Source organism: Monodon monoceros, unplaced genomic scaffold (assembly GCF_005190385.1).
Source record: "Monodon monoceros isolate NGI ecotype Baffin Bay Population unplaced genomic scaffold, NGI_Narwhal_1 Super_Scaffold_12, whole genome shotgun sequence".
Classification (NCBI taxonomy): Eukaryota; Metazoa; Chordata; class Mammalia; order Artiodactyla; family Monodontidae; genus Monodon; species Monodon monoceros.
In genome coordinates, this window is record NW_021703768.1 from 145,626,777 (window position 1) to 145,653,031 (window position 26,255).

Genomic DNA, 26,255 nt, shown 5'->3' on the forward strand with positions numbered 1-26,255 from the left:
AAAAAGAGGGTAGGAGGTGCTGCAGGGCCTCTTGCCACAGACTCAGCTCTCTCCTGGGCCTCTCCATTTGACTCCCTTGCTGGCTCCCAGCTCTCTCAGGGTGCAAGGCCAAGCCTCCAGGGAACTCCTTGTGCCTTCCCACAGGGCTGGAGCCAAGAGTGAGTTTCGAGGTCACTGGCTATAGTGACAGGGAGGACTGAGGGCTCAGGGAACACTGTGAAGCGCTTCTGTTAGGAGGTTCAACTGGCCATGGAAGAAGGATGCTCCTAAAATGGACTTTGTGGGGAACGGAAAATCCTCTGTGTGAGGGGTAGGGATGGGGAAGGGGGAGCAACCTAGAAACCTAGCCAAATTTCTCCCAGAATCTCTCCTATCTCTTCCTGGGTTGGCCTGCTCAGCCTCTATCCCCCATTCTCTTGACCCCTATGTCTCTTTTTGAAACTTCCCAGAGTGGAAAGCACAAGGTCCTGGCATTTGCAAGTCTCCTTTTACATAGACAAGGCTCTCTATTGATCCCAAAGAAGCTTTTCAAATACGTAACCAGGAATCAGAATTTTAGAAATGGTCAAGTTCTATTTTATGGATGGGAAGCTGAGGACTAGAGAGGTGGAATGGCTTGTCCAAGGTCATACACACTGCAAACCCCCATTCCATTATACCAGGACAGAGGGGTGTCCTCCATATTCAGAACCGGAGACTCATCTTCCAGACATGATGGGTGGCATTACCCATTTTATTTGACTTTCATGGGTCTTTGATCTTGAGTCTTTTCTGGCTGTGGTCCAGGAGCATGGCTGAGACGCAACTCAGAATCAAAGGCCTGGCAGCCAGCAGCCCTAGCGGGAGCTGAGGATTCCCACAGACACCCAGAACCTGGTCAGAGCTCCACCCAGAGGGGGAGCTGGGAGAGGCTCCACCCACCTGTCTGCCTGGCTGGTCTTGCAGCTCTGTCTTTCCCGCAGAGAGACCCACTCCATCAGAGAGTGACTGTGTGCCTGCACCCAGGGGGTATGGGCTGATGATGGGGAGAATCTCGGGGACCCAGAAGACCATGCCCTACCTGAAAGCCCAGCGTGAAGACCTGAAGGACCTGTCCTAACGGAGCCTTGGCAGCTGTCTGGTAAGGGAACTGCTGGCCCCTCCCAGTGCCTGAAGGGAGGAAAGGGAAGGGGATCCAAATATAAGCCCTGCTGGGACTGAGGGAAGGGGGTCGGGTCTGGAATTTGCTGAGCACCTACTTTGTATCAGGTTTCACCATCATCTGAAGAACTATTGATTCCTATCCCTTTTACAGTGGAGGAAACTGAACCTCAGGGAGAAGTAATACAATCTCAGAGCAAGCGCAGAGTTAAGAGTAGAGCACCTTCTGTCTGATACTCGAGCCACAGGTGTTCCTGTCTGTGTTGCCACCCGGGACACACACCTTCACCTTCACCTTCTGTGATTTGCTCAAGGTGGACCCATGGTAATAATGCCTTTCCTCACCTCAAACTCGATGCTGGGGATAAGGGGAAGGACAAGGGTTGAGGAAATGAACTAAAGGGAGAAAGTTTGATTATGACCATTGGTGGATTGATAATGGTATTGTTGATGCGTGAGAAAGAAAAGACTGAGGTAGAGAAACGTGACAGAGTGCAGAATTATAGGAGCTTACATACGTGCAAAGATGTTCATTACTGATTTTGTAACAGTAAAAAATTTGGAAATAACTTAGTATCTATATAGGACATGTGTTATATAAATGTTAATACATTGATCTTATGAAATATCTTGCTGCCGTCAGAAAGAATGAGGCAGATCTATAGGAACTGACATGGAAACGTCCCACTGACATTGGGAAAGAGTATGTGTCAGGTGCAGTGATTAAAAGCACTTGTAAATCAAGTATACTTCAATTTTTTTAAAAAAAGGTGCAAGTAAAATAAACAAAACCATAAAAATGCTAAAAAAAAAAAAAAGCTCTTGGTTCAGCTTACCTGGATTCACTTCTGTCCCTCACGTGCTATGTAACCTTGGGACTTTTCTTATCCTCTCTAAGCCTCAGTTTCTTCATCTGTAAAATGAGAATGGTAGTTACTACTCCAAAAAGTTGTGAGGACTGGAGAGGTTCTTGGCACAGTACAAGCATGCATTCAATATTCAATAAAGATTTGCTTTATTATTAAGTGAAAATGTAAATAGCAAAAATATATGCACGCTATCATCCCAATTTTGCTGTTAAATATTTTTCTTCCTGCAAAGATATATGTGTATATATAAACATAGTAGATGTTTGGATAAAACAACTGTTAACAGTGGTCATCTCGGAGGTATGAGACTAGAGAGGAGTGAGGGAGGGATTTACACTGTTTTTTTAAGAGAGTTTACTTTTCAGAGAAGTTTTAAGTTCACAGCAAAACTGAGCCGCATACACGTGCGCGGCCTCCTGCACCATCAATGTGCCCCACCAGAGTGTACGTTTGTTAAATTGATAACCCTACAATGACACATCACTGAGATTTACACTTCTGACTGCATACATCTCTATCTCATTTCCATTTCTACAATAAGCATGTGTTTGTTTTGTAAGTAAAATAATGTTAATTAATGGCTGAATTGCACCCTAAGCCCCAGAATGGCAAGACTCTAGAAAGTGGCCTGGTTCACAGAAGCTACCAAAGCAGAGGGTATGACCCAGCCTGGATCTGCCTGGGAATGCGACCTGAGCCCTCACCCCCACCCCAAGAACCTCCACTCTGCTGTCACCAGCATGACGGGTCACAGGCTCACCTGCCTGACTGTCTGTTGCCCTCTCAGAGACATCTGACAGCAGCTCCCAAACCTGAGGAGGCCATGCCCCTGGGCCATGCCTACCCTGACAGTCTGCACGCATACAGTGCTCACCCACAGCATCTGAACTGCTTCAAAGCACCCAGGGAGCAGGTCCAGGAGGTTGGGAGAGCAGCCAGTGTGACTGGGTCTTGAGGCGGCCAGCCCTGGCTTCAGAGTCTCCTCTGACATTCTCTAGCACAGTGACCTTTCCGTGAGTTCTGGTTCCTCAACACAATGCAGGGGTTAACCTGCCCATCTCACAAGGCCATTGTGAGGATAGAGCAAGAAGGTCTGCGGGAAAGTACCTAACACATTCCTTGGCACATGGAGGTCCTCGGGAAGTTTTCATTTCCTGGCTACGTGACCTGCTTAACAGGCCTAGACCCTCAGATACATGCCGTGATCAGGGGGAGTGTGTAGTTGAGGATGTCCTCCCTGGCAAAGTCAGGACAAGGACGGAGGGGTATAGTCCTGGGGCTCCCCAGATATTCAGCTCAGAGTGGACCAGCTATATTTCTGCTCTGGTGAACCACTCTCTAAACAAGTCCTCAGCCTTTATTTGGGCTGGATTTAAAATGTGATCCTTCAATATGAAGTCACTCCTGGATGACATTCAGGGGGCAGGAGCTGAAACGGAAAGGTGTGGGAAGAGGCTGCTCCCCACAGACGTGGAGAAAATGCTGTAACTGACGCCCCACAGGACAGAAAAGCTGGGCTGGGAGGAGGTGAGCCTTTTGGGTTGTCTGCCTCTCACCTACCCCATCTGTTTCCCCAGGTATTTCTACTTCAGCCCCTCTCTGCATAAGCAGCTCCTCAACATGAGGCACAGTCTCCACTTGACCTTCATGTGTCTGAGTCTCCTCACTGGAAGGTGAGCTTTGCTACCCCACGGTGGCTTTGAGCTGAACTGCTTTGGGTTTTGCATGTGGTGGGAGGGGCAGCAGCGCTTTCTACTTAGCAACCGTGAGACAGAACGTCAGGCCTTCACCTCCCTGATGCACCAGGACAAATGCAACTTCTTGCCAGTTATTCTATCTGGAGAAGTCAAGGTTCCAAAAGGGTCATAGATGGACGAACCCCTTGGGTTTGCGGGGGAAGGTGCTTGGAGTGTTCCCAAATTAGCATGACACTGTGATATATAGCAAATGGGTAATAAAATGGAGTGGGATCGGGACATGTATTAATTCAGCAGCTGAAAATCAGAGATTTCTCTTTGGGGAAGTTACTGCTCGTATCTGAGCACAACCACATACAGACATGCAAACACAAGCTCAAGTCTGTGTGTATGCATGTTTATCCACATGCAAGCAAGCATGTGCACCGAAACCCATTTTCTTTTCCAGGATGTGCATCCAGGGGAATCAGTTTAACATCAAGGCCAGCAGAAGTGACAAGCTGTCCCTGCCTGGCTTTGAGAATCTCACAGCAGGATATAACAAGTTTCTCAGGCCCAATTTTGGTGGTAGGTCATTCTTTTTGCCCAGGACATCAATTCAAAAAGATAGAACAGAGACAATATGCAGACGAGGGTTTCAGGAGGTCACACTACCTTGGAGAAAGCACTTTCTCTGGTCTCTCCACCTGCAGGATACAGAAATACTCCTCCCCACTGAGGAGGTTCCTAGAGCCCCCTCACAACCTCACACACGCTGTCCACCTTCTGCTCACACTTCCAGTGTCATTATTCAAGGAACCCACCATGTCTCACCAGGACTACTCCACCTGGTCCTCCTGCCTCAGCCTGCTTCCTCAAGGCTAACCCTCTACTCTGCCAACTGGATGACCCCCCTGGGTCCTTTGCTGCTCAGAATACCTGCCTGCTTCCCAGCATCCTCAGTGTACAGTCCAGAGCCCTTTGCATGGCACACCAGGCGCTTCCCAGCCCAGCCTCTATCTGTCTGTCAGTCTCATCTCCCCAACTTCTCCCCACTATGCCCTGCTACAAATGTGCCCCCTGACCTCCTTGGCCTCCCTGGTCTCCGTGCTTTTTGCTGAGACTGTTTACCTATCAAGAATGGCTTGTTCCAATTTGACTCCCTGGTGAAATGCCAGTTTTCCTTCATGTCTTAGATCAAAGGCTTCCTCTTCTGAGCAGCCCACGCAGATTCCTCCAGGCCCCATCCCCTTTCTTCACACTTTGTTTTGAACATATCTCCAAGTCATAGCCATTACGGGTGATACTGTCACTGGCTTTATGTCTGTCTCAGCTCTAGGCTGCAGTCCCCTGGGGGAGTCTTGCTTTATTTACCTCACCAAACCCAGCACCATCTCGGTACTTAACAGATAGCAAATTATCAATTAATATTTGTTGGAAGAATGAGGCAAGGAGGGAAAGAATGAGGCCACCACATACCTCCCCACAGGGTCTCAGCCTCTCTGTTTGTAAAATGCAAGACTGAACCAACGTGGTCACTAATGTCTTGTTACCTCGAGCAGAAACTAGAAAGAGCCTTGGAGTGGAACAAACCTGAGTTTGGCTCCTTGGCTCTACTGCTGAGCAAGCATCTTAGCTTTCTGAGCCTCAGTTTCCCTCTCTGTAATTGGGGGGGCACATATTATCTGCCTCACAGGGAGGACTGAATGAAATGAAGTGTGTAAATACAGCATCAGGATGCAGTCTGTTTTCATCCCTTTCCGTCTTGCTCCTCCCTTCAGATGATAAAATTCTCTGGTCAGATCTAGGATTAGTGGGTCAGTCCAGGTCCTCTGAGGAACAGACACTGGGAGGGGTTCATCCGTGCAAGATATTTATTGGGACCATATCTATGACAAAATATGGGGCAGGAAAAGGAGGAAGCTGGAGAGCTGTCAGACCGCAATGCAGGTCTGACCCCAGTGGAAGGAGGGAGGGAGGGAAGGAAGGCTGGTGGAGGAGTCTTAGACTACAGTGCGATTCTAAGTGTGTTTGGAAAGGCCACCAGGGAGTTCTTGAGCTAAAGTTCCCATCAGAGGAGTCTCCCATCTCTGTGCCTCCCAGGAACAGGCCTGCCTTAGTATTCCTGCCACGCTCAGTCCCTGGTGGGATGCAGCCCATGGGAAGCATGGCCTCCGAGCAAGTGTGGTGGAAGATTTCAGAGCACAGCAGCTGGGGCCAATCACACCCCCTTCGGTTGGAGATCTGAGAGACGCAGCTTCCTGGCCACACAATTAGGATTTGAGGTCCTTATGTTAAGGGACCTTGGGGGGCTTCAACCTCCTCTGGTTTTCCCAGGAGCAACTGAACACTAATGACAAGCACATGAGTCTCCACATCTGGTTGGGTCCACTCAACAATTTCTCTGCCTCCCAGATCCCAAAAAATTAGGCCAGGACACTGCCTTTTTTTTTTTTTTTTGCGGTACGTCGGCCTCTCACTGTTGTGGCCTCTCCCGTTGCGGAGCACAGGCTCCGGACGCGCAGGCTCAGTGGCCACGGCTCACAGGTCCAGCCGCTCCACGGCACGTGGGATCTTCCCGGACCGGGGCACGAACCCCGTGTCCCCTGCATCGGCAGGCGGACTCTCAACCACTGCGCCACCAGGGAAGCCCGACACTGCCCATTTTGTTGCTTGCTCACGGGCCAACAAGGTGCAGAGTCCTAGGGCAAGGTGCCCATTCTGAGCCTGGAGTGGACCTAAGGGGACGTGAGGCCCAGATCCACTTGGGACAAAAATGGGGCAAGGGGTCATCAGTCAAAAGGAGGGGAAGGCACAACCCCCATCCCTTGTCACGAGCCTGTGGCACTCTGCCTTCTACAGAACCTACATTTACAAGGCAGCCTCGAGGCCCACGGAGGGAGTGTTGCTCTCCGTAATGTCTGTCCACCCAGTTCTCGGACCCTGATGTCCTTGAGCGACAAGACCTCTACAGGGTTTTTCAGGGACTGAGCTGGCCAGCACAGGTTTGCAAGCAGGCCCTCCTGAACTCTGCCCAGAACCTGGCTTTGACCTCTTTCCTAGGAGAAAGCTGCCCTCTGGTGGCACAGCTAACTTTTATAACTCAAGGGGAAGAAGGAGCAAACTCCAGTCTATAAAAAAGCCAACTGAAGGAAGGCCTAGACTAGACTACCTAGAAACAAACTAAACAAGCAAACAAAAACCCACACTGAGGCTGGAGCTCTTGTGTGTTTTCCATTCTCCATGTTTCTCAAGGGGCGGGGAGGGGGGCAACCAGCACTGACCCACTGCCCACTGTGTTCCAGGCACATAAGATAGATCCTGTAACCTTCCCAACACAACCCTTGATGGCTAGCATTAGTAGCTCTATTTTACAGGTAAGAAACTGTAGAAAAGAGAAGTTTAGCAATTTGTTCAAGGTCACACTGCTATGATGTGGCCAGCAGAGGTTTCAAACACTGACTCTAAGCTCCTCTTCTTAACACTGCACCTTGCTGCCTTGAGGGGCAGAAAGCCACTTAGCACCATAACTCCTTCAGCACCTTCCAGGGTCTGCCCTCAAAGATCTCCCCCTTTCCCACCAAGTATTAACACTAAGTATTAAGTTAATTATTGTTAATTGCTTTGGCTTTAAAACTCCACTTCCAAATTCTTACCTATATCCTGTGGCTTGGTTTCCTTCGATCGATCATTAGGCTGCTCTGTCTGATTCCCCCCAGTTTGCTGTTTCTAAGCGTCCTTTGAATTTGGCCTCTCCTTTTCCTGGTTAATGCGTTGTCAGTTTCCAGAGGTGTCCCCAGTTATCTTGCAAGTGAATGCTACTCCATCTGTTAACCTGGTGAGGAAAGATTTTGCTTTTCCAGAATTAGCTAAGATCACCAGAGGAGAGGGGAAGGGAAGGGAAATGCTGTTTACTGAGTGCCTGGTAGGATGTGACAGGAACAATGCTGGGGGCTTTGTACAGATAATTATTTTTGAGCACCTTCTAGATGTCCAGCTAGGCGGGCACTTCATGTCCGTTCTCTCTTGCCACCACCCTGCAAAGAAGCTGTCACACACCTAGTCTCATTTAACCCTGTCCATGACCGTCTGATGTCATTAGCATTATATTCAAACCTGCAGGTGAGAAAACTGCAGTTCTGAAGGATCTGGTAACTTTTCCCAGATCGAAACTCACGTCTTTCTGACTCCTGGGCTTTTGTTCCACACGTCCAGCCTAAGGAGGAGTAAACGTCCCTGGCCTGGCCTGGCCGCCGAGAATGGTGGCTCCCAAACCTCAGTCCCGAGAGCTAAGACAGGCCCTCTCAGGAGTTTGGCCCATCTGCTGGGACTCCAGGATTGAGGCCCAACATCTGCACACCAGGTGAAACGTGGACAGCTCTGCAATTCTAAATAGTTTAGGGCTCCTGGACAATAAAGGAGGTGGAGGAAAGTGTCAGGAGGTGAGCGGGAGCTCAACCATGAGCAGTGTTGAATGCCATCTTGTGGTAAATTTACTTGGTTGGGGGTGGAAATATATTTGTGTACAAATTCCCAAATCTCTATTACATTTCTAATGAGTCCCTTGCAAAGCACCATAGGAAAAAATCCTCCAAGTAAGAAGTAGCAAATACCGCTACATTCTTTAAAATATACACTAATTAATACAGTGTGGTCTCTCTCTTATGTATTTAGCTAACTACATATTTGTGCATTTTTTTCATACAAAAGGGAGGCACACTCTACATAGTGGTTCCTCCTGAGATGGGGAGGATAGAAATTAACCTTTGATTTAGAAGTATTTTATATACTTCTAAATGGTTTAAAAGTTTCCAATAGGCATAATTTTCTAATATATGCATACTTTTTAATTGTGCTAATGTCGGGTTAGGAAATCTGTTTGTGTTTCTATGGAAGTCTTTCTGGTTTTTCTTCATTCTTAGGAGAACCTGTTCAGATAGCACTGACTCTGGACATTGCAAGTATTTCCAGTATTTCAGAGAGTAACATGGTAAGTGTGGCCCCCTCGTCTTCCACCCAAGGAGCCCCTCTCCTGTGTTTTATGAGGATACATGTTCTAGCTACTCAAAGCAGAACAGAGACTTACTTGGAATGGCAGAAGCTGGAGACCTATCCTGAAACTCAAGACAGTGGAAGATGCTTGTAAAACAGATCTTCTGAGTATCAGAAGGAAAGTGGATTCAAAGTCTAGGAGGGGAGAAATGAGGGAGTGGAGTGGGTGTACTTGGTGAGGGATAAAAGTGGGGGAAAAGAATAAAAGTGCAGGGGGGGAAGCCTGAATGTCACATGGCCCCTCACAGAGTGGGAGACAAGCTGATGAAAACCAACAATCACATAACTGCTTTCAACCATCCTCTCACTTAAGACAACACATTATAGATAAGGTGACACTAAAGGCAGTTTGCCAAGAGGGTCCACTGTGGACTCTGGGTAAATCCTAGACAACCTAAGCACCTTGCTCACCAAAACCTTCAACAATTTGGTGTGGCCTCTGTGATCGAGGGCAAGTAAGTTAAGACCCTGAACATGCTCCTGTGGGGCCCCCTTTTGGCAGTGGGCGTTACTATCCAGAATCTATAAGGTGCTTTGTTCTCTTAGTGCTACAGGCCACCACCTCAAGACAAACTTTATTTACCCATGTCTACTGTAGTACATACTCTTGACCTCAGTGGAGGTGGGTAGAGGAGTAAGACTTGACTCTTTTCCTTCCCTTTTCTGAGCTTTCTCCCTCCATCCATTTCCTCCCCACCGGCTGCCCCCTCAGGACTACACAGCCACCATATACCTCAGACAGCGCTGGACGGACCAGCGGCTGGTGTTCGAAGGCAACAAGAGCTTCACTCTGGATGCACGCCTAGTGGAGTTCCTCTGGGTGCCAGACACTTACATCGTGGAGTCCAAAAAGTCCTTCCTCCATGAGGTCACTGTGGGAAACAGGCTCATCCGCCTCTTCTCCAATGGCACAGTCCTGTATGCTCTCAGGTAATTGGGTACCCGCGACCTCAGGGTTGGAGGGGAAAGAGCGGGGAGAAAAGGCAAAGGTATCCTGAACAGCGCTCGAATAACCACCTACCCTTCTCATGTGCCTGCCTTCTTAGATCCCTGTCCCCAGAGCAGCAGGGCCCTTTCTCAGTCCAGTTTGGCTCAACAAGAATCTACTACTGAGAATGTGTGCTCTGTGCCAGGCCCGTGCTGGACACTGCGGATATGGAGCTGAATAAGACACTGTCCTGACACAGACACATAAGGAAAGGAAGTCAGGGCGCTGGGGCCCCAAGGTGGAGAGTAGGTTAGTGATTTGGGGTGATGTTAGAGGATGCTTTCACAGGACTCTGAGCTGAATCTTAAAGAGTTAAAGGAAGTTCGCCAAGAAGAGGTAAGGGGAACAGCAAGAGCAAACAGAGAGGTGATACAAAGAACTTTCCTTTCATGGGGCTCAGCGGGGTGGCGGTGGCTCCAGAATACATCTTTACTTAGCTGAGTCATTCTTGTACAGACAGAGAAGCAAAGCATAGTCCTCCAAGCCTCACCACCTGTAGTCACAGGCTCCCCTTTGCCCCTTCTACAAATCCCTGAGGCCAAAACTTCCTCCCACCCAATCGTTCATCGAGCCGCTGGTTGGCAGGAACAGGGAAGATGCCCCCAAAGTGCTATGTAAGGCAGCCCACAGACAGAGGACTCATCGCTGCCTGTGCCAGGGCTGGACAAGGACTGCAAACACTGCTAGAGGCCTTCAGCAGAAGGCCAGGAACCAAATATTCATGAGGCCGATCTTAAATCCCAAGTGAGAGGCTGAAGTTATAAAACAAGGACTGAGCTAAGCAATGAACTGAATTTTCGGACCGTTTATCTGACACTCCTTAGCTGCACTGAATTTTGCAAAGGTCAGCCAGAACGCCAGCACCTCTTTCAAGAAGTCCAATAGACCTCTCCCTTGACCCCAACTCCAGTCAGTATTAAGGTGCCCCTTCCTCGTATTCCCACAGCACGTGTGTGTGTGTGCGTGTGCATGTGTGTGTGTCTGTATTATAGCACATATCACACTATCCTGTACAAGGATTACAAGTGATGGATGATGATTAACAGCCTGGCTCTAGAGTCAGACAGATTTGGGGAAAAGTTCTTGCTCTGTGACCTCAGGCAAGTTACTTGACTCTCTGAGCTCCAGTTTCCTCAGCAGCAAAAGGAGACTAATAATATTTCCTACCGAGTAAAGCTACTTTAAAAATTCAAAGGGATAATTCATGTGAAGCATTTTGCATAGGCACGGACTCCTCATGGGTCTCTCCTGAAGAATAAGTTTAAAAACTGAATGAAAAAGCGTCTCAAACAAGCCAGTGAATGATTCTGTTCTGCAATGTTGTTGCAAGTTTGCCTCTGAATTGCCAACATTCCAACTTCCTCCGCTCTGGACCCCAAGCTTTAACTGAGTCTCACAGGTGTCACTTAGCACAGAAAAACTCAGGACAGCTTTGAATGTAGGCACCAAGTCACACATTCACTGTAAGAGTCAAGGTGAAAGTTCTCTTGGAGTGGCCCTTAAGAGGGAGTGTATACTTTCTATAGCATCCTCATAACACTCTCTATGAATCCATTTTTCCTTTCTTAGAATCACAACAACTGTTGCATGTAACATGGACCTGTCTAAATACCCCATGGACACACAGACATGCAAGTTGCAACTAGAAAGCTGTGAGTATACATCGTGTGGGCCCCTTAGATGATTTTCTGGGGTGACTTAGATCTGTGCTTTCATGAAGAGTGTCCTGTACATAGTGGCCTTTCTCTCCTTGATGTTGATTACAATGGGTTCAGACCTTCTGGGTGTACATCCAGAGAGATCTGGAGACTGCTCAAAAACGAACCTTACAGTATTACATCTTTGGGAGAGGACCACTGTGCATTGGCACCAAATATTTCCACCTAAAAGTGGATAAGACAGCCAAGTAAACAGGGGTCAATAGGACTAGGAGGGGGTCTCAGAATCTGCTAACTCATGGAAGCCAGAAAGAACACAGCAGAAGTTGGAAATGGCAAGTATACAAAACAGTCACTGACATTTATTGCAAGACTGCTTCCAACTTCTAAAATAAATTGTTTGATATATATATAAAGCTTAATCTAGTAATGTCAGCAAGTGGGCATCTAAACTGCAATCTGGGGATTTGCTTGTGTTGAGGAAGAAGGGTTTACTCTAAGTTGATGTGTGTCAAATGAACTCCTGGCACCGTGAGTGATCTCCATGATTCCTTAGTAAACCACTCTGAAATGCCCACCATGGGGAGGTGGCACCAGTGATACGTGTTCTGGGAAGAAAATGCCGCATATAGGAGTTATCAAGGTATCAAGGCATGGCTCGTGCAAGAAGGAAAAACTACAGTCAAGTGCTGGAAACCACTGGGCACTTCTCACATAAGGACACAAGTGGCCAACATCCAAGAAACACAACCATTATGAGGCAGTATTTTTCAGAGGTAGACATTTAATTAAAGACTCAGCCAGGCAGATTAATTACCTTATTGATTAAATGTATGCAAAACCTTCTTGAAGCAATACAGCTGTTTGGGGGCAGACTAAAACTTGAGGTTATCAAAAAGAGAACTCATTTTCAGCCCCACATAGAAAAAGCAATTGCCCTCCATGGATGGCTGTGCTCATCTCAAAACCCAGGAGTGAGATTCTCCTGGAAACTTCAGCACTCTGCTTGCACAAATATCATCCCCAGTGAGCAGAGGAAGCTTTCACTGAATGTTTATCAGCAGTTATTTGGGTACAGAAACCTCACCAAGGGCATTTTTCCTGAACACCATCCCTAGACAAGAATTGATACCATCCCACAATTGCCCATATCCACTCAGGGACAGAGCAGGGAGAATGTAATGACTGTGAACATTTACCAGTTGTAATAGCAAAGTATCTAAGTAGAGGCTTGTACAACTTACTTTTTTAGATATGTTTTTTCTTTGGGATTCTAGGCCTATTTGGACAGCTGGCTTCAGTAAACGAGGGGGTGCTTCCAAGGGAAAGCGCACAGAAAATTTTTACCTGGAAATCCTCTAAGAGCTCATGACTACTTCTCCCCACTATGGAGGGGGAGATAACCACTGACAGACAGTGGATACCATAGGTTAAGACTTAACAAAATGTTAGTCCCAACACTGGCATCCCACTTCTCAGTAGCCTTGGAAAATGAAGTTCCAGGTTTAAGATCACAGGTGCCAGAATCACTGGGCTTTTCCATTCACTAGCTGGGTGACTTTGGGTGAGTAGAATTAACCTCAGTTTCCTCATCAGTGAAGTAGGAAAAATAATAGTATTTGACTCAAAGAGTTATTTTTAACAGCTTTATTGAGGTATAAATTACATACCATAAAATCCAACCATTTTAAGTGTACGATTCAAAGGTTTTTAGTAAATTTTCTGAGTTGTGCAGCCATTGCCACATTCCATTGTTAGAGCATTTCCATTACCCCAAAGAGACTCCTAGTGCCCATTTACAGTCACTCCCCATTGCCACCACCAGCTCCCAGACCACCACTAATATACCTTTTGTCTCTATGAATGTGTCTTTTCTAGATATTCCATATAAATGGACTCATACCACATGTGGTCTTTTGCATCTGGCTTCTTTCACTTAGCATAATGTTTTTTAGTTCATATATGATGAAGCATATATCAGTACTTTATTCCTTTTTACTGCTTTATTCCTTTTTATTCCAGACAAAAGAATACAAGTAGTACAAGTCTCTTTGGCTTGTTTCCGCCTTTCAGCTGTTATGATTAACACTGCTGTAACACTTGTGTACAGGTCCTTTTGTGGACATGATTTGATTCTGTTGGACAGATACTTAGGACTGAAATCCTGGGTTAAATTTATGTTTAAGTCTTCAAGAAACTGTCAAACTGTTTTCCAAAGTGGTTGCACCGTTTTACATTTCCACCAGCAATGTTCCAGCTTCTCCACATTCTCACCATCTGTTGCTGTCTGTCTTTTTAATTACAGCCATCCTAGTGGATGTGAAGTGGTATCTTACTGTGGTTTTGATTTGCATTTCCCTAATGATTTTGAGCATCTTTTCATGTGCGTATTAACCATTCATCTATCTTCTCAAAGGTATCATTTGAGGATTAAATGACATGATAATGTTGTAAAGCACTTAGAAAGGTAATTGCTTACTAAATGATAGATATTATTATTATCATCATCCATGGGCTTTGGTATTCAACTTTCTTGAGGTACAATCCTGGTTTGTTTTTCATTTGCACTGGTATCCTGAGAAACTTATGCAACCTCTCAGAATCTGATCATTTTCATGTATAAAATGGGCAAAACATTATAGTTCCTCAATTCTAAGGCACAGCATTTATTGAATAATAACATTTGAGGAAAAATGTAAGCTCTACTTTATATATATCAAGTATAAGATCCATTTCTATTTTACTTTTTTAAAAAGCTTTAAATAATGAAGAAATATGCAGGTCTACCTTGCAAGCTCATGAGAACCTTGGAGACATAATGTGTAAAGGACATAAATGTTTAATAAAAGGTAGCTATTATTACTATCACCAGGTATATTGGTAAAACTGCTTTGGGATTTATCAAAACCTATGTTTACATACATCAATAAAGTGGCTGGCTGAAGGTTTTTTGTTTTTGCATTTATGCCAATATGAAAATATGAATAGACCAACTGTAAAGTCCCTGAGAACCCCCTCCGAGGTGTTAGACTGCCCTGAAAAGCAATGTCTAGCACAGGCCTTTGTGGGTTCACAGATACATGTTCAAAAGTATCATTTAAATAATGATAGAGGCCATTTCTAGTTGCTTATCATCTACCAGGTCTATACGTTGCTTAGCATAGAAACGGTTCTCAGTTGATGGTGAAAAGCCCTAGCAGGTCATCTCATTCTGAGTAGACACTGCAATTACACTTGAGAAATCATGCCAAATTTTGCATGGGATCATCCTTGGACTTAGCACCATCAAGACAGAGCTTCTGTTTCCTCCATATCACAGCATTTTCCAGACCAGTTCAGTCTGCTACCTTCTTCTGCTGATCAGGGCACTGTTTCACTTGCCAGGGGGCTATGATGGGAACGACGTGGAGTTCAGCTGGCTGAGAGGGAATGACTCTGTGCGCGGGCTGGAGAACCTGCGGCTTGCTCAGTACACCGTACAGCAGTATTTCACATTAGCTACCAGATCGCAGCAGGAAACAGGTAACTCGTGGGACGAACTGCACAAAAGCAAAATAGCTGAGTTGTATTCTGAGTCAGAAATATCATCTTTTTTCCACTTGGTCCCTTTGGGGCCCAGGAACCCCTCTGAGGTGCGGTGGGGCAGTAGGGTTTGGGCTTGGCACTTTTACCTGCTCCCCACCTACTACTGAAAAGGTCCCCAAGGGGCTCACAGTCTAGTGAAGCAGATGTCAAGGAAACCAGCAGTTATGATGCTGCAGGAATACTATGACAGAGAAAGGCACAAGAAGAGGATCCTGGGTGAGGGCATTCCCACAAATCCCATTCTCTACAACCGCAATTTCTTTCATTGAAACTCTGATGACAGTTCATGATTAACTATGTTTTGGTGAACAACAGATGTGAATATAGTGAAGTTAAACATCCCACAGGGAAACCACTCTGCTAGGTGAGCAGGGATGATTTCCTATCCCTTGTTCACCCTATCAGGAAATTATACACGATTGGTCTTGCAATTTGAGCTTCAGAGGAATGTCCTGTATTTCATTTTGGAAACCTATGTTCCTTCCACTTTCCTGGTGGTGTTATCCTGGGTTTCGTTTTGGATCTCCCTTGATTCAGTTCCTGCAAGAACCTGCATTGGTAAGTAGCTCCAACGGGAGATTTCTAAGAACTGGGTTATTAGGTCCTTATGTTTTTTTTACCTTCTACCACTGTTTTCATTGATATTCCCAGGGCAGTTCCAGGAGCTGGTTTGCTGAGAGACTCTTACAGAGAGAGAAAGAGAGACAGAGAGACTACTTTAGGAATAATGCATTTTTAAACTTGTGTTTGACAGTGACAGATAAGGGAGAATTGTGATTCGATGGTCTATTGTCTGTTATTTTGTTTACTGAACTCCTCTCTCCAGTGAGAAGACAGAAGGCGGAACATTTAGAAAATCATATCACTCATATCTGTATAAAATAGACAAAATCAACCCTTTTCCAGAAGGCCACAGACTTTTCAGAATGAGCTATGCTCTATTTCTGAGTCCTGTCCTCACCTTGCCAAGTCTTGAAGGGAGACAGTCTGCCAGGGGGTGATGGAAGGTTCACTGCCCACTGACGTGGGTACATTGCTTACTTTTTTTCCCAGGAGTGACCACTGTATTGTCAATGACCACACTGATGATTGGGTCCCGCACTTCTCTTCCGAACACCAACTGCTTCATAAAGGCCATTGACGTGTACCTGGGGATCTGCTTTAGCTTCGTGTTTGGGGCCCTCCTGGAATATGCAGTTGCCCACTACAGCTCCCTACAGCAGATGGCAGCCAAAGATAGGGTAAGAATTTTGAGGGCCCTACATATGATTCATCACCTGTGCCACATACTGGTCTGTAGAGATGACCTGGACCTGGTTCCCGACCCCCAGTGATTCAGTTTGCACCAGTGATTCTCATCCTTGTTCAGTTGGGGGGAATCTGGAAGTCATGACACCTTTTAAAAAAGACTGCTCTTTTCACCAAATACAGTGAGATATTAATATGTTTACATTTCCAGCAGAAAATAACGGTGTTATCTGTATGCAACATAAAATCACAACCGTAAGAACAAGCATCCATGAAAAACCCAGTATCAAACCTAACATGATCAGCTGCTTATGTTTCAGATTAATATGTATTTAATATTTATTCATTTGTCGCATTTTTGTTTTCCTAAATTATACAAGTAATGGTCTACTGAAAAATGTATGGAAAAATTAAATTGTGGCAAATTTCGTAATTAGCGTATTTTTCTGCTAACAGGGAAAGACTTATTATCTGACTTAGCTGTGAAACACCATGGTCCAGCTCTCAGAATAATAATAATGATTATTATCAATTGAGCATGTATGTGCCAGACACAGTCACAAGCTCTTTGAAAATATTATATCATTTAAAATGCTCGTAACAACCCAGTAAGGCTATCTCCATTTCTATAGTAGTGGGATCCGAGTATGGAAAGATAAGTGACTTATCCAAGGGGACACAGACAGTAAGAGGCAGAGCTGGGATTCGCACCAGCCAAATCTGCTTGGCTCCGAAGCCTGACACTTACCTGTTATTCCCACTTGAAGTGGGCAACGGGCCATGCCCTTAACTATTATTCTCTGCAGGCCTACGGAACCCTGGGATTCTTTGGAAGCCCAATTTGATAGACGTTAGCATACTAAAGCTCCTGCTAACAGGCAAAAAAATGATAGGGATCCAGTGCAGAAGAGCTGCCCTACTTCAGCAAAGTGCCAGGACTGCACAGGGTCCAATGGTGAGGAAATGAGGATTCAGAATAGCCCAAAGATCCAGTTGCCTTTTCTCTTGTGTTTAACTATTGTGAACAAGGTTTCACAATTATATTACTCAAGTACCAAAGGCAAATGATCATATGTGCCAGCCAAAGAATATGTATTTCATTTATTTTACTCCCTGTAGGCTTTCTTTTTTTAAAAATTATTTATTTTTTAAATTAAATTTATTTTTTAATTGAAGTAGAGTTGATTTACAATATTATATTAGTTTCAGGTGTACAGCATAATGGCTCGGTATTTTTATACATTATACTCCATTAAAAGTTATTACAAAATAATGGCTAATATTCCCTGTTCTGTACAATATATCCTTGCTGCTTATCTATTTTATACACAGTAGTTTATATCACCTTATCCCATACCCCTATCTTGCCCCTTCCCCTTTCTTTCTCCCCTCTCATAACCACTAGTTTCTTTTCTATATCTGTGAATCTGTTTCTGTTTTGCTATTTACATTCATTTGTTTTATTTTTTAGATTCCACATATAAGTGATATCACACAGTATTTGTCTCTCTGTCTGACTTATTCCACTAAGCATAATATTCTCTAGATCCATCCACATTACTGCAAATGACAAAATTTCATTCATTTTTATGGCTAGCTAATATTTCATATATATATATATATATATATATATATCTCACATATTCTTTATCCATTTGTCTGTCGAGGGACACTTGGGTTGCTTCCATATCGTGGCTATTGTAAATAGTGCATCTGTGAACATTGGAATACATGTATCTTTTTGAATTAGTGCTTTCATTTTTACCTGGATATATACCCAAGAGTGCAATTGCTAGATCATATGGTAGTTCTATTTTCAGTTTTTTGAGGAACATCCATACTGTTTTCCATAGTGGCTGCACCAACTTACATTCCCACCAACAGTGTACAAGGATTCCCTTTTCTCCATATCCTAGCCAATATTTGTTATTTGTAGACTTTTTGCTGATAGCCGTTTTGACAGATGTGAGGTGATATCTTATTGTTTTGATTTGCATTGTTCTAATAATTAGATATGTTGAGTATCTTTTCATTTTCCTGTTAGTCATCTTTTTGTCTTCTTTGGAAAAATGTCTGTTCAGGTCCTCTGCCCATTTTTTTGATTAGGTTGTTTGTTTTTTTTGATATTGAGTTGTATGAGCTGTTTACATATTTTGGGTTTTTTTGTTGTTGTTTTATTTTGTTTTTTTAGCTTACTTTTTTAAAAAATTAATTAATTTATTTTAGGCTGCATTGGGTCTTCGTTGCTGCGTGCAGGCTTTCTCTAGTTGTGGCGAGCAGGGGCTATTCTTCATTGCGGTGCGCAGGCTTCTCATTGCCGTGGCTTCTCTTGTTGCAGAACATGGGCTATAGGTGTGTGGGCTTCAGTAGCTGTGGCTCACAGGCTCTAGAGCGCAGGCTCAGTAGTTGTGGCGCACGGGCTTAGTTGCTCCGCGGCATGTGGGATCTTCCCGGACCAGGGTTTGAACCCGTGTCCCCTGCATTGGCAGGCGGATTCTTAACCACTGTGCCACCAGGGAAGTCCCTGTTTACGTATTTTTGGATACTAACCCCTTGTTGTTCATATCATTTGCAAATATTATCTCCCATTCAGTAAGTTATCTTTTCACTTTATTGATAGCTTCCTTTGCTGTGCAAAAGCTTTTAATTTTAGGTCCCACTTGTTTAATTTTTGCTTTTGTTTCTTTTTGTCTTAGGAAAGTGATCCAAAAAATATTGCTATGGTTTATGTCAAAGAGTGTTCTGCCTATGTTCTCTTCTAGGAGTTTTATGGTTTCAGGTCTTACATTTAGGTCTTTAATCCATTTTGAGTTTATTTTTGTGTATGGTGTGACAAAATGTTCTAATTTCATTCTTTTAAAGCTGTTCGGTTTTCCCAGCACCACTTGTTGAAGTAACTGTCTTTTCTCCGTTACATATTCTTTTCTCCTTTGTCATAGATTAATTAACCATAGGCAATTCTGTTCTATTCTATTGATCTGTGTGTCTGTTTTTGTGCCAGTGCTATTTTGATTACTGTAGCTTTATAATAGCACAGTCTAAAGTCAGAGAGGGTGATACCTCAAGCTTTGTTCATTTTTCTCAAGATTGCTTTGGCAATTTGGGGTCTTTTTTTGTTCCATATGAATTTTAGGATTATTTGTTCTAGTTCTGGGAAAAATGTCATGGGTATTTTGATAGTGATTGCATTAAATACATAGATTGCTTTAGGTAATATGGACATTTTAGCAATATTACATCTTCCAATTCATGAACATGGGACATCTTCCCATTTCTTTGTATCATCTTTAGTTTTCTTCATTAGTGTTTTATAGTTTTCAGAGTATAGGTCTTTCACCTCCTTGGTTAAGTTTATTCCTAGGTATTTTACTCTTTTTGATGCCATTTTAAATGGGATGGCTTTCTTGCTTTCTCTTTCTGATAGTTCATTATTAGTGCATAGAAAAGCAACACATTTCTGTATATTAATCTTGTATTCTGCAACTTTACTAAATTCATTAGTTCTAATAATTTTTGGGTGGAGATTTTAGGGTTTTCTATGTAAAGTATCATGACATCTGCAAGTAGTGACAGTTTTACTTCTTCTCTTCCAATTTGGATGTCTTTTATTTATGTTAAATAGAAGTGGTAAGAGTGGGCATCCTTATCTTGTTCCTAAATTTAGAGGAAAGTCTTTCAGCTTTTCATCATTGAGTATGATGTTAGCTGTAGGTTTGTAAAAATTGACCCTTATTATTTTGAAATATGTTCCTTCTATGCCAACTTTGATGAGAGTTTTTATCATGAATGGATGTTTTATCACATGCTTTTTCTGCATCTATTGAGATGATCATGTGATATTTATCATTCCTTTTGTTAATGTGGTGTATTACATCGATTGATTTGCAAACACTGAACCATCATTGCATCCCTGGAATAAATCCCACTTAATCATGGTATATGATCCTTTTTATATATTGTTGGATTTGGTTTGCTAATATTTTCTTGAGGATTTTTGCATCTATATTCATCAGAGATATTGGACTGTAATTTTTTTTGTAGTGTCTTTGCCTGGTTTTGGTATCAGGGTAATGGTGGCTTCATAAAATGAATTTGGGGGTGTTATGTCCTCTTCAGTTTTTTTGGAATAGTTTGTGAAGGATAGGTATTAGCTCTTCTTTATATGTTTGGTAGAATTCCCCTGTGAAGCAGTCTGATCCTGGACTGTTGTTTGCTGGGAGGTTTTTTAGTTTAGTTTTGTTTGTTTGTTTTTTACAAATTCAATTTCACTACTAGTGATTGGTCTGTTCAAATTGTCTGTTTCTTCTTGATTCAGTCTTGGCAGGCTGGATGTTTCTAGAAATTTGTCCATTTCTTCTAGGTTGTCCAATTTGTTGGCATATAACTGTTTGTAGTATTCTCTTATGATTTTTTGTATCTCTGTGGTATCAGTTGTTATTTCTCCTCTTTCATTTATTTTATTTGGGTTCTCTCTCTTTTCTTCTTGGTGAGCTTGGCTAAAAGGTTTATATCAATTTTGTTTATCTTTTTAAAAAACGCAGCTCTTGGTTTCATTGATCTTTCCTATTATTTTTTTGGCCTCTATTTTATTTATTTCCTCTCTGATCTTTATTATCTCCTTCCTTCTGCTAACTTTAGGCTTTGCTTGTTCATCTTTTTCTAATTCCTTTAGATGGTAGATTAGATTGTTTATTTGAGATTTTTCTTGTTTCTTGAGAAAGGCCTGTATTGCTATAAACTTCATTCTTAGAACTGCTTTTGCTGCATCCCATAGATTTTGGAAAGTTTTGTTTCCATTTTCATTTGTCTTGAGGTATTTTCTGACTTCCTCTTAGATGTATCCATTGACCCATTGGTTTTCTAGTGGCATTTTGTTTAGTCTTCAAATGTTTTTGTTTTTTTCCAATTTTCTTCCTGTGATTACTTTCTAGTTTCATACTCTTGCGGTTGGAAAAACTGCTTGATATAATTTCTGTCCTCTTAAATTTACTGAGACTTGTTTTGTGACCTAGCATATGATCTATCCTGGAGAAAGTTCCATGTGCACATGAAAAGAAGGTTTATTCTCCTGTTTTGGGATGGAATGTCCCATAGATATCTATTAAGTTTAACTGGTCTAACGTGTCATTTAAGACCACTGTTTCCTTACTGATTTTCTGTCTGGATGATCTGTCCATTGGTGTAAATGGGGTGTTAAAGTCCCCCATTATTATTGTATTACTGTCAATTTCTCCCTTTATGTCTGTTAGTATTTGCTTTACATATTTTGGTGCTCCTGTATTAGGTGCATTTATGCTAACGAGTGTAATATCCTCTTCTTGTATTGATCCCTTTATCATTATATAATGCCCTTCTTTGTCTTTCGTTATGGACTTTGTTTTAAAGCCTATTTTGTTTGATATGAGTATTGCTACCCTGGCTTTCTTGTCATTTCTGTGTGCATGAAATATCTTTTTCCATTCCTTCACTTTCAGTCTGTCTGTATTTAGCTCGTTTGTAGGCAGCATATAGGTGGGTCTTGTTTTTTAACCCAATCAGCCACCTTATGTCTTTTGATTGAAGCATTTAGTCCACTGACATTTAAAGTAACTACTGATAGGTATGTAGTTATTACCATTTTATTACTTCTTTTCCAGTTGTTTTTCTGGTTCTTCTCAGTTTTTCTCTTTTTGTTTCTTGCCTTGTGGTTTGATGATTTCCTTTAATAATATGCTTATGTTCCTTTCTTTTTAGTTTTTGTGTATCTATTGTAGGTTTTTGACTTGTAGCAACCATGGAGTTCATATATATTGACCTATAACTATACCTACTTGTTTTAAACTTGTAGTCACTTAAGTTCAAACACACTGTAAAAGATCTACATTTTTTACTCCCCTCCCCCACATTTTGTGTTTCTGATGTCATATTTTACATCTCATGTTTATCCTTCAACTGGTTTTTGCAGTTATAGTTGCTTTTACAATTTTTTGTCTTTTAATCTTCGCACTGGCTTAAGTGGTTGGTCCTCAATTCTTACTATATATTTGCCTTTCCTAGTGGGATTTTCCCTTTCCTCTAGATTCTTCTTTTCCACTTAGAGAAGACCCTTTAACATTTCTTCTAGGGTAGGCTTATTATTGATTAATTGTTTTAGTTTTTGCTTGTCTTAGAAGTTCTTTATCTCTTCTTCAATTCTAAATAATAATCCTGCTGGGTAATATAACCTAAGTTGCTGGTTTTTCCCTTTCAGCACATTGAATGTATTATACCACACCCTCTGGCCTGCAAAGTTTCTGCAGAGAAATCAGCTGATAGCCTTATGTGGGTTCCCTTGTATATGATTCTTTGTCTTTCTCTTGTTGCCTTTAGAATTCTCTCTTTAACATTTGGAATTTTAATTATGTCTTGGTGTGAGTTTGTTTGAGTTCAGTTTGCTTGGGACCCTCTGTGTTCCCTGTACCTGGATATTTGGTCCTTTTCTGGGTCTGGGAAGTTTTTAGTCATAATTTCATCAAATACATTTTCCATCCCCTTCTCTTTTTCTCTTCTCCTTCTGGGACCCCTATAATGTGAACACTGATACACTTGATGTTATCCCAGATATCTCTCAAACTATTCTAATTTTTTTTTAATTTGTTTTTCTTTTTGCTGTTCTGATTGGGTAATTTCCATTTTCTATCTTCCAGACCACTTCTGCATTTTTCTGTATCATTAAGTCTGCTTCATTCCTTCTAGTGTGAGTTTTATTTCAGTATTGAATTCTTCATTTCTGATTGGGTCTTTTTTTTTTTTTTTTTGGCCACGCCATGTGGCCTGTGGGATCTTAGTTCCCTGACCAGGGATTGAATCTGGGCCCCCAGCAGTGGGAGCATGGACTCTTAACCACTGGACCACCAGGAAATTCCCAAGATTGGGTTTTTCTTTATAGTTTTTTAGTTCCTTGTTAAAATTCTCACCACGTTCATCTATTCTTTTCCCTAATTCAGTTAACATTCTTATTACCAATGTTATAAATTCTTTATCTGGTATTGTTTATTTCTGTTTCATTATTTATTTTTTCAGGGGGTTTCTCTTGCTCTTTCAACTGAGACCAGTTCCTTTGCCTTTTCATTTTGCTTAAATTTCTCTGCCTCTATGAGTTTAGGTGAAACAGTTACCTATTGCAGTCTTGCACGGGCACCCTTATGTGGATGTGTCCCTATACAGAGTGCATGTGCCCATTGCTTTTGCTGGATTTGGTGTTGATGCATGTCATGTCTTTCCTCAGGGTGTGCTGGCAGCTATCACCTTCGCAGAAGGTGGGACTGGAAATGGAGGGGCTAGAGCTAGAGCCTGTTGTGAAGTGTGACTTCCCTTCTGCTCAGTGGCCATCACCACCCTATTGGTGGTGGGATCTGATCCCAAGTTGCTGGAGCAGAAGCCCTGAGGGTTGGGCCCATGCTGGCTCTGTCCCCTTTAAATGTATGTTTTCCCCTCTCCCAGCACTGGGGAAGTACTGAAGCAAGGGAGGCCTGTGGGGGCTCTCGGCTTGGGTAGGCTGCAGAGAGAGGGCTGAGTGTACTGCCCTCTGATGTACTGCCTGTGCAGGCACCAGCAATTGTTGCCCTTCCTCTGCTCAGATGAAGCCTTGAGTCTAAGTCCCCTTGTCCTTCATAGCTGATCATTCCCCCAGCCTCTGCCACCCCCGCCCTGTCGGGGAGCCAAACAACAGGGCAAGCAGGACTTGTGTGGACTCTGTGTGTATGGGGTATGGTGGTGAGCTATGGTGAATCAGCCACTGTCAGAGCCCTGGGCTGCTCCTGAGGTGCTGCTTGAGTAAGAGTCAACAATGGCTGCCGCCACCCCACCCAGACTCTGCTCTGGTACCAGGTTGCCTCTGTGTCCCATGGAGCTTTCTTCCCAGACCAGGTTGTCTCTGCGTACCGTGGAGTTTTCTTCCAAGTCTATGTTGTCCCAGCCATGGTGGAGAATGGCAACTCCATGGGACTGCAAGGAGCATCACTATTTCTGTTTGTGTGGCAAAGCCCTTAAGACACTGCTGACTTCTATTAACTCTCATAATCAATTATTCCCTCCTCCCAGGAATAGAATGGAATTCATCAAACACCTACTAAATGCTCTACATAATTTATGCCAGTTAATCCTCCCATCAGTCTCAAGAGGTAGTATTAATGTCATCAACATTTTGCAGGCAAGGAAATTGAGTTCTAAAGGGATTAAGGTGACTAAAATTTCACAATAGTGAGAGGCAGAATGGGATTTGAACCCAGGTCAGCTAGCTTCAAGGTCTGAGCAATTAACATTTACCACACGGCCCTGCACACCTAGAATGGGCAATGGTTATTCTTCCCATTATACAAGCTGATGACCTAGGGACAGGTGCCTATAAACAGGATAATAGGACTGCCAAATCTTGCTTACCAGCCAATTTATGAGGCACTCAGTACTGGTCTCTCCTAAACCTAATTATTCAATACTAAGGCCTCTAAGTATATAAATACCCACTTATTTATTTTGCTGAGTCAAGTCTATCAATCTAACTGCCCTGTTTATGAACTAGGGGAAGGCAAAGGAAGTGGAAGAAGTCAACATCACTAACATCATCAACAGCTCCATCTCCAGCTTTAAACGGAAGATCAGCTTGGCCAGCATTGAGATTTCCAGCGATAACGTTGACTACAGTGACCTGACAATGAAAACTAGTGACAAGTTCAAGTTTATCTTCCGAGATAAGATGGGCAGGATTGTTGATTATTTCACAATTCAAAACCCCAGTAATGTTGATCGATATTCCAAACTCCTATTTCCTTTGATTTTTATGCTAGCCAATGTATTTTACTGGGCATACTACATGTATTTTTGAGAGTATGCTGAATTGTTTGCATGTCATAGGTCTTCAACAGAACAAAGTAATGATGTAAACGATATTCTAAGCCAAGTGTGCATCCTAATCCAATGGCGCCACAAGTGACTAAAGTAACATTTGAGCATTTCTCCTCAAACAATGAACCCCCTCCAACCATTATTTAAGCTGTGTAGAAGTCCTAGCATTACAGAATCTTTTAATAGAAACACCAACCCATTCCTTTTTTATTTTTATGAAAGATATTCCCATGGAGCCCAAGATTACAAACCTACTCAGGACTGACTGCCCAGTGGCTCCCTGGTCTGCATTTAACTCATATAAAAAATGAAAAGGAAGCTATTACATGTATTGAGTCAAGTGTCAGAGGTTGTTTCTAAATTAATCACACATGCTATTTACTAAATCTCTACAGTGCTTATAAAATAAAATACATTGCTGCCTATTTAGGGAATAACATATTCTAGTATTTGGTTTTGATTACAATGAAATGTGGGCTTATAAAAATAAACAAAATTGAGTTATTTGTAGTGAGGTGGATGGACCTAGAGTCTGTCATACAGAGTGAAGTAAGTCAGAAAGAGAAAAACAAATACCGCATGCTAACACATATATATGGAATCTAATAAAAGAAAAATAATGGTTCTGATGAACCTAGGGACAGGACAGGAATAAAGACGCAGATGTAAAGAATGGACTTGAGGACACGGGGAGGGGGAAGGGTAAGCTGGGACGAAGTGAGAGAGTGGCAATGGACATATATACACTACCAAATGTAAAACAGATAGCTAGTGGGAAGCAGCCGCATAGCACAGGGAGATCACCTCCATGCTTTGTGAACACCTAGAGGGGTGGGATAGGGAGGGTGGGAGGGAGATGCAAGAGGGAGGGGATATGGGGATATATGTATAAGTATAGCTGATTCACTTTGTTATAAAGCAGAAACTAACACACCATTGTGAAGCAATTATACTCCAATAAAGATATTTAAAAAATAAAATAAAATAAAATGAAATGTGGGCTTAAGTAAATTCCCTGGAAGTCAGTGCACTAAATACCAAGGTGAGTTTTTAATACAGTATTTAATGTCACAGCAGAACTGTCCCCATTTCCCAGTAAGTCCAACCTTTGAAAAATCAAATGTAAGTGAAGAAAAATTTAGTGGATCAGTAATCTCAAACATAAATCTCTTGTTTC

General features: G+C 42.9%; 1 protein-coding gene across 2 annotated transcripts; it reads left to right on the forward strand.

Annotated features, from left to right (window-relative positions):
* Positions 1-970: 970 nt before the first annotated feature.
* Positions 971-25,550, forward strand: GABRP (gamma-aminobutyric acid type A receptor pi subunit). 2 transcript variants are annotated; one of them, XM_029218255.1, is made up of 9 exons: positions 971-1,120; positions 3,587-3,682; positions 4,155-4,273; positions 8,608-8,675; positions 9,450-9,667; positions 11,295-11,377; positions 14,768-14,905; positions 15,374-15,526; positions 24,756-25,149. In XM_029218255.1, the coding sequence occupies exons 2-9, from the start codon at positions 3,630-3,632 to the stop codon at positions 24,791-24,793; spliced, it is 870 nt and encodes a 289-aa protein (XP_029074088.1). In that variant the 5' UTR covers positions 971-1,120; positions 3,587-3,629; the 3' UTR covers positions 24,794-25,149. The 2 variants fall into 2 exon arrangements, with proteins under 2 accessions (XP_029074088.1, XP_029074087.1); XM_029218254.1 differs by lacking the exon at positions 971-1,120 and adding an exon at positions 16,022-16,209 and having other exon boundaries at positions 3,593-3,682; positions 24,756-25,550.
* The last annotated feature ends 705 nt before the right edge of the window (positions 25,551-26,255 follow it).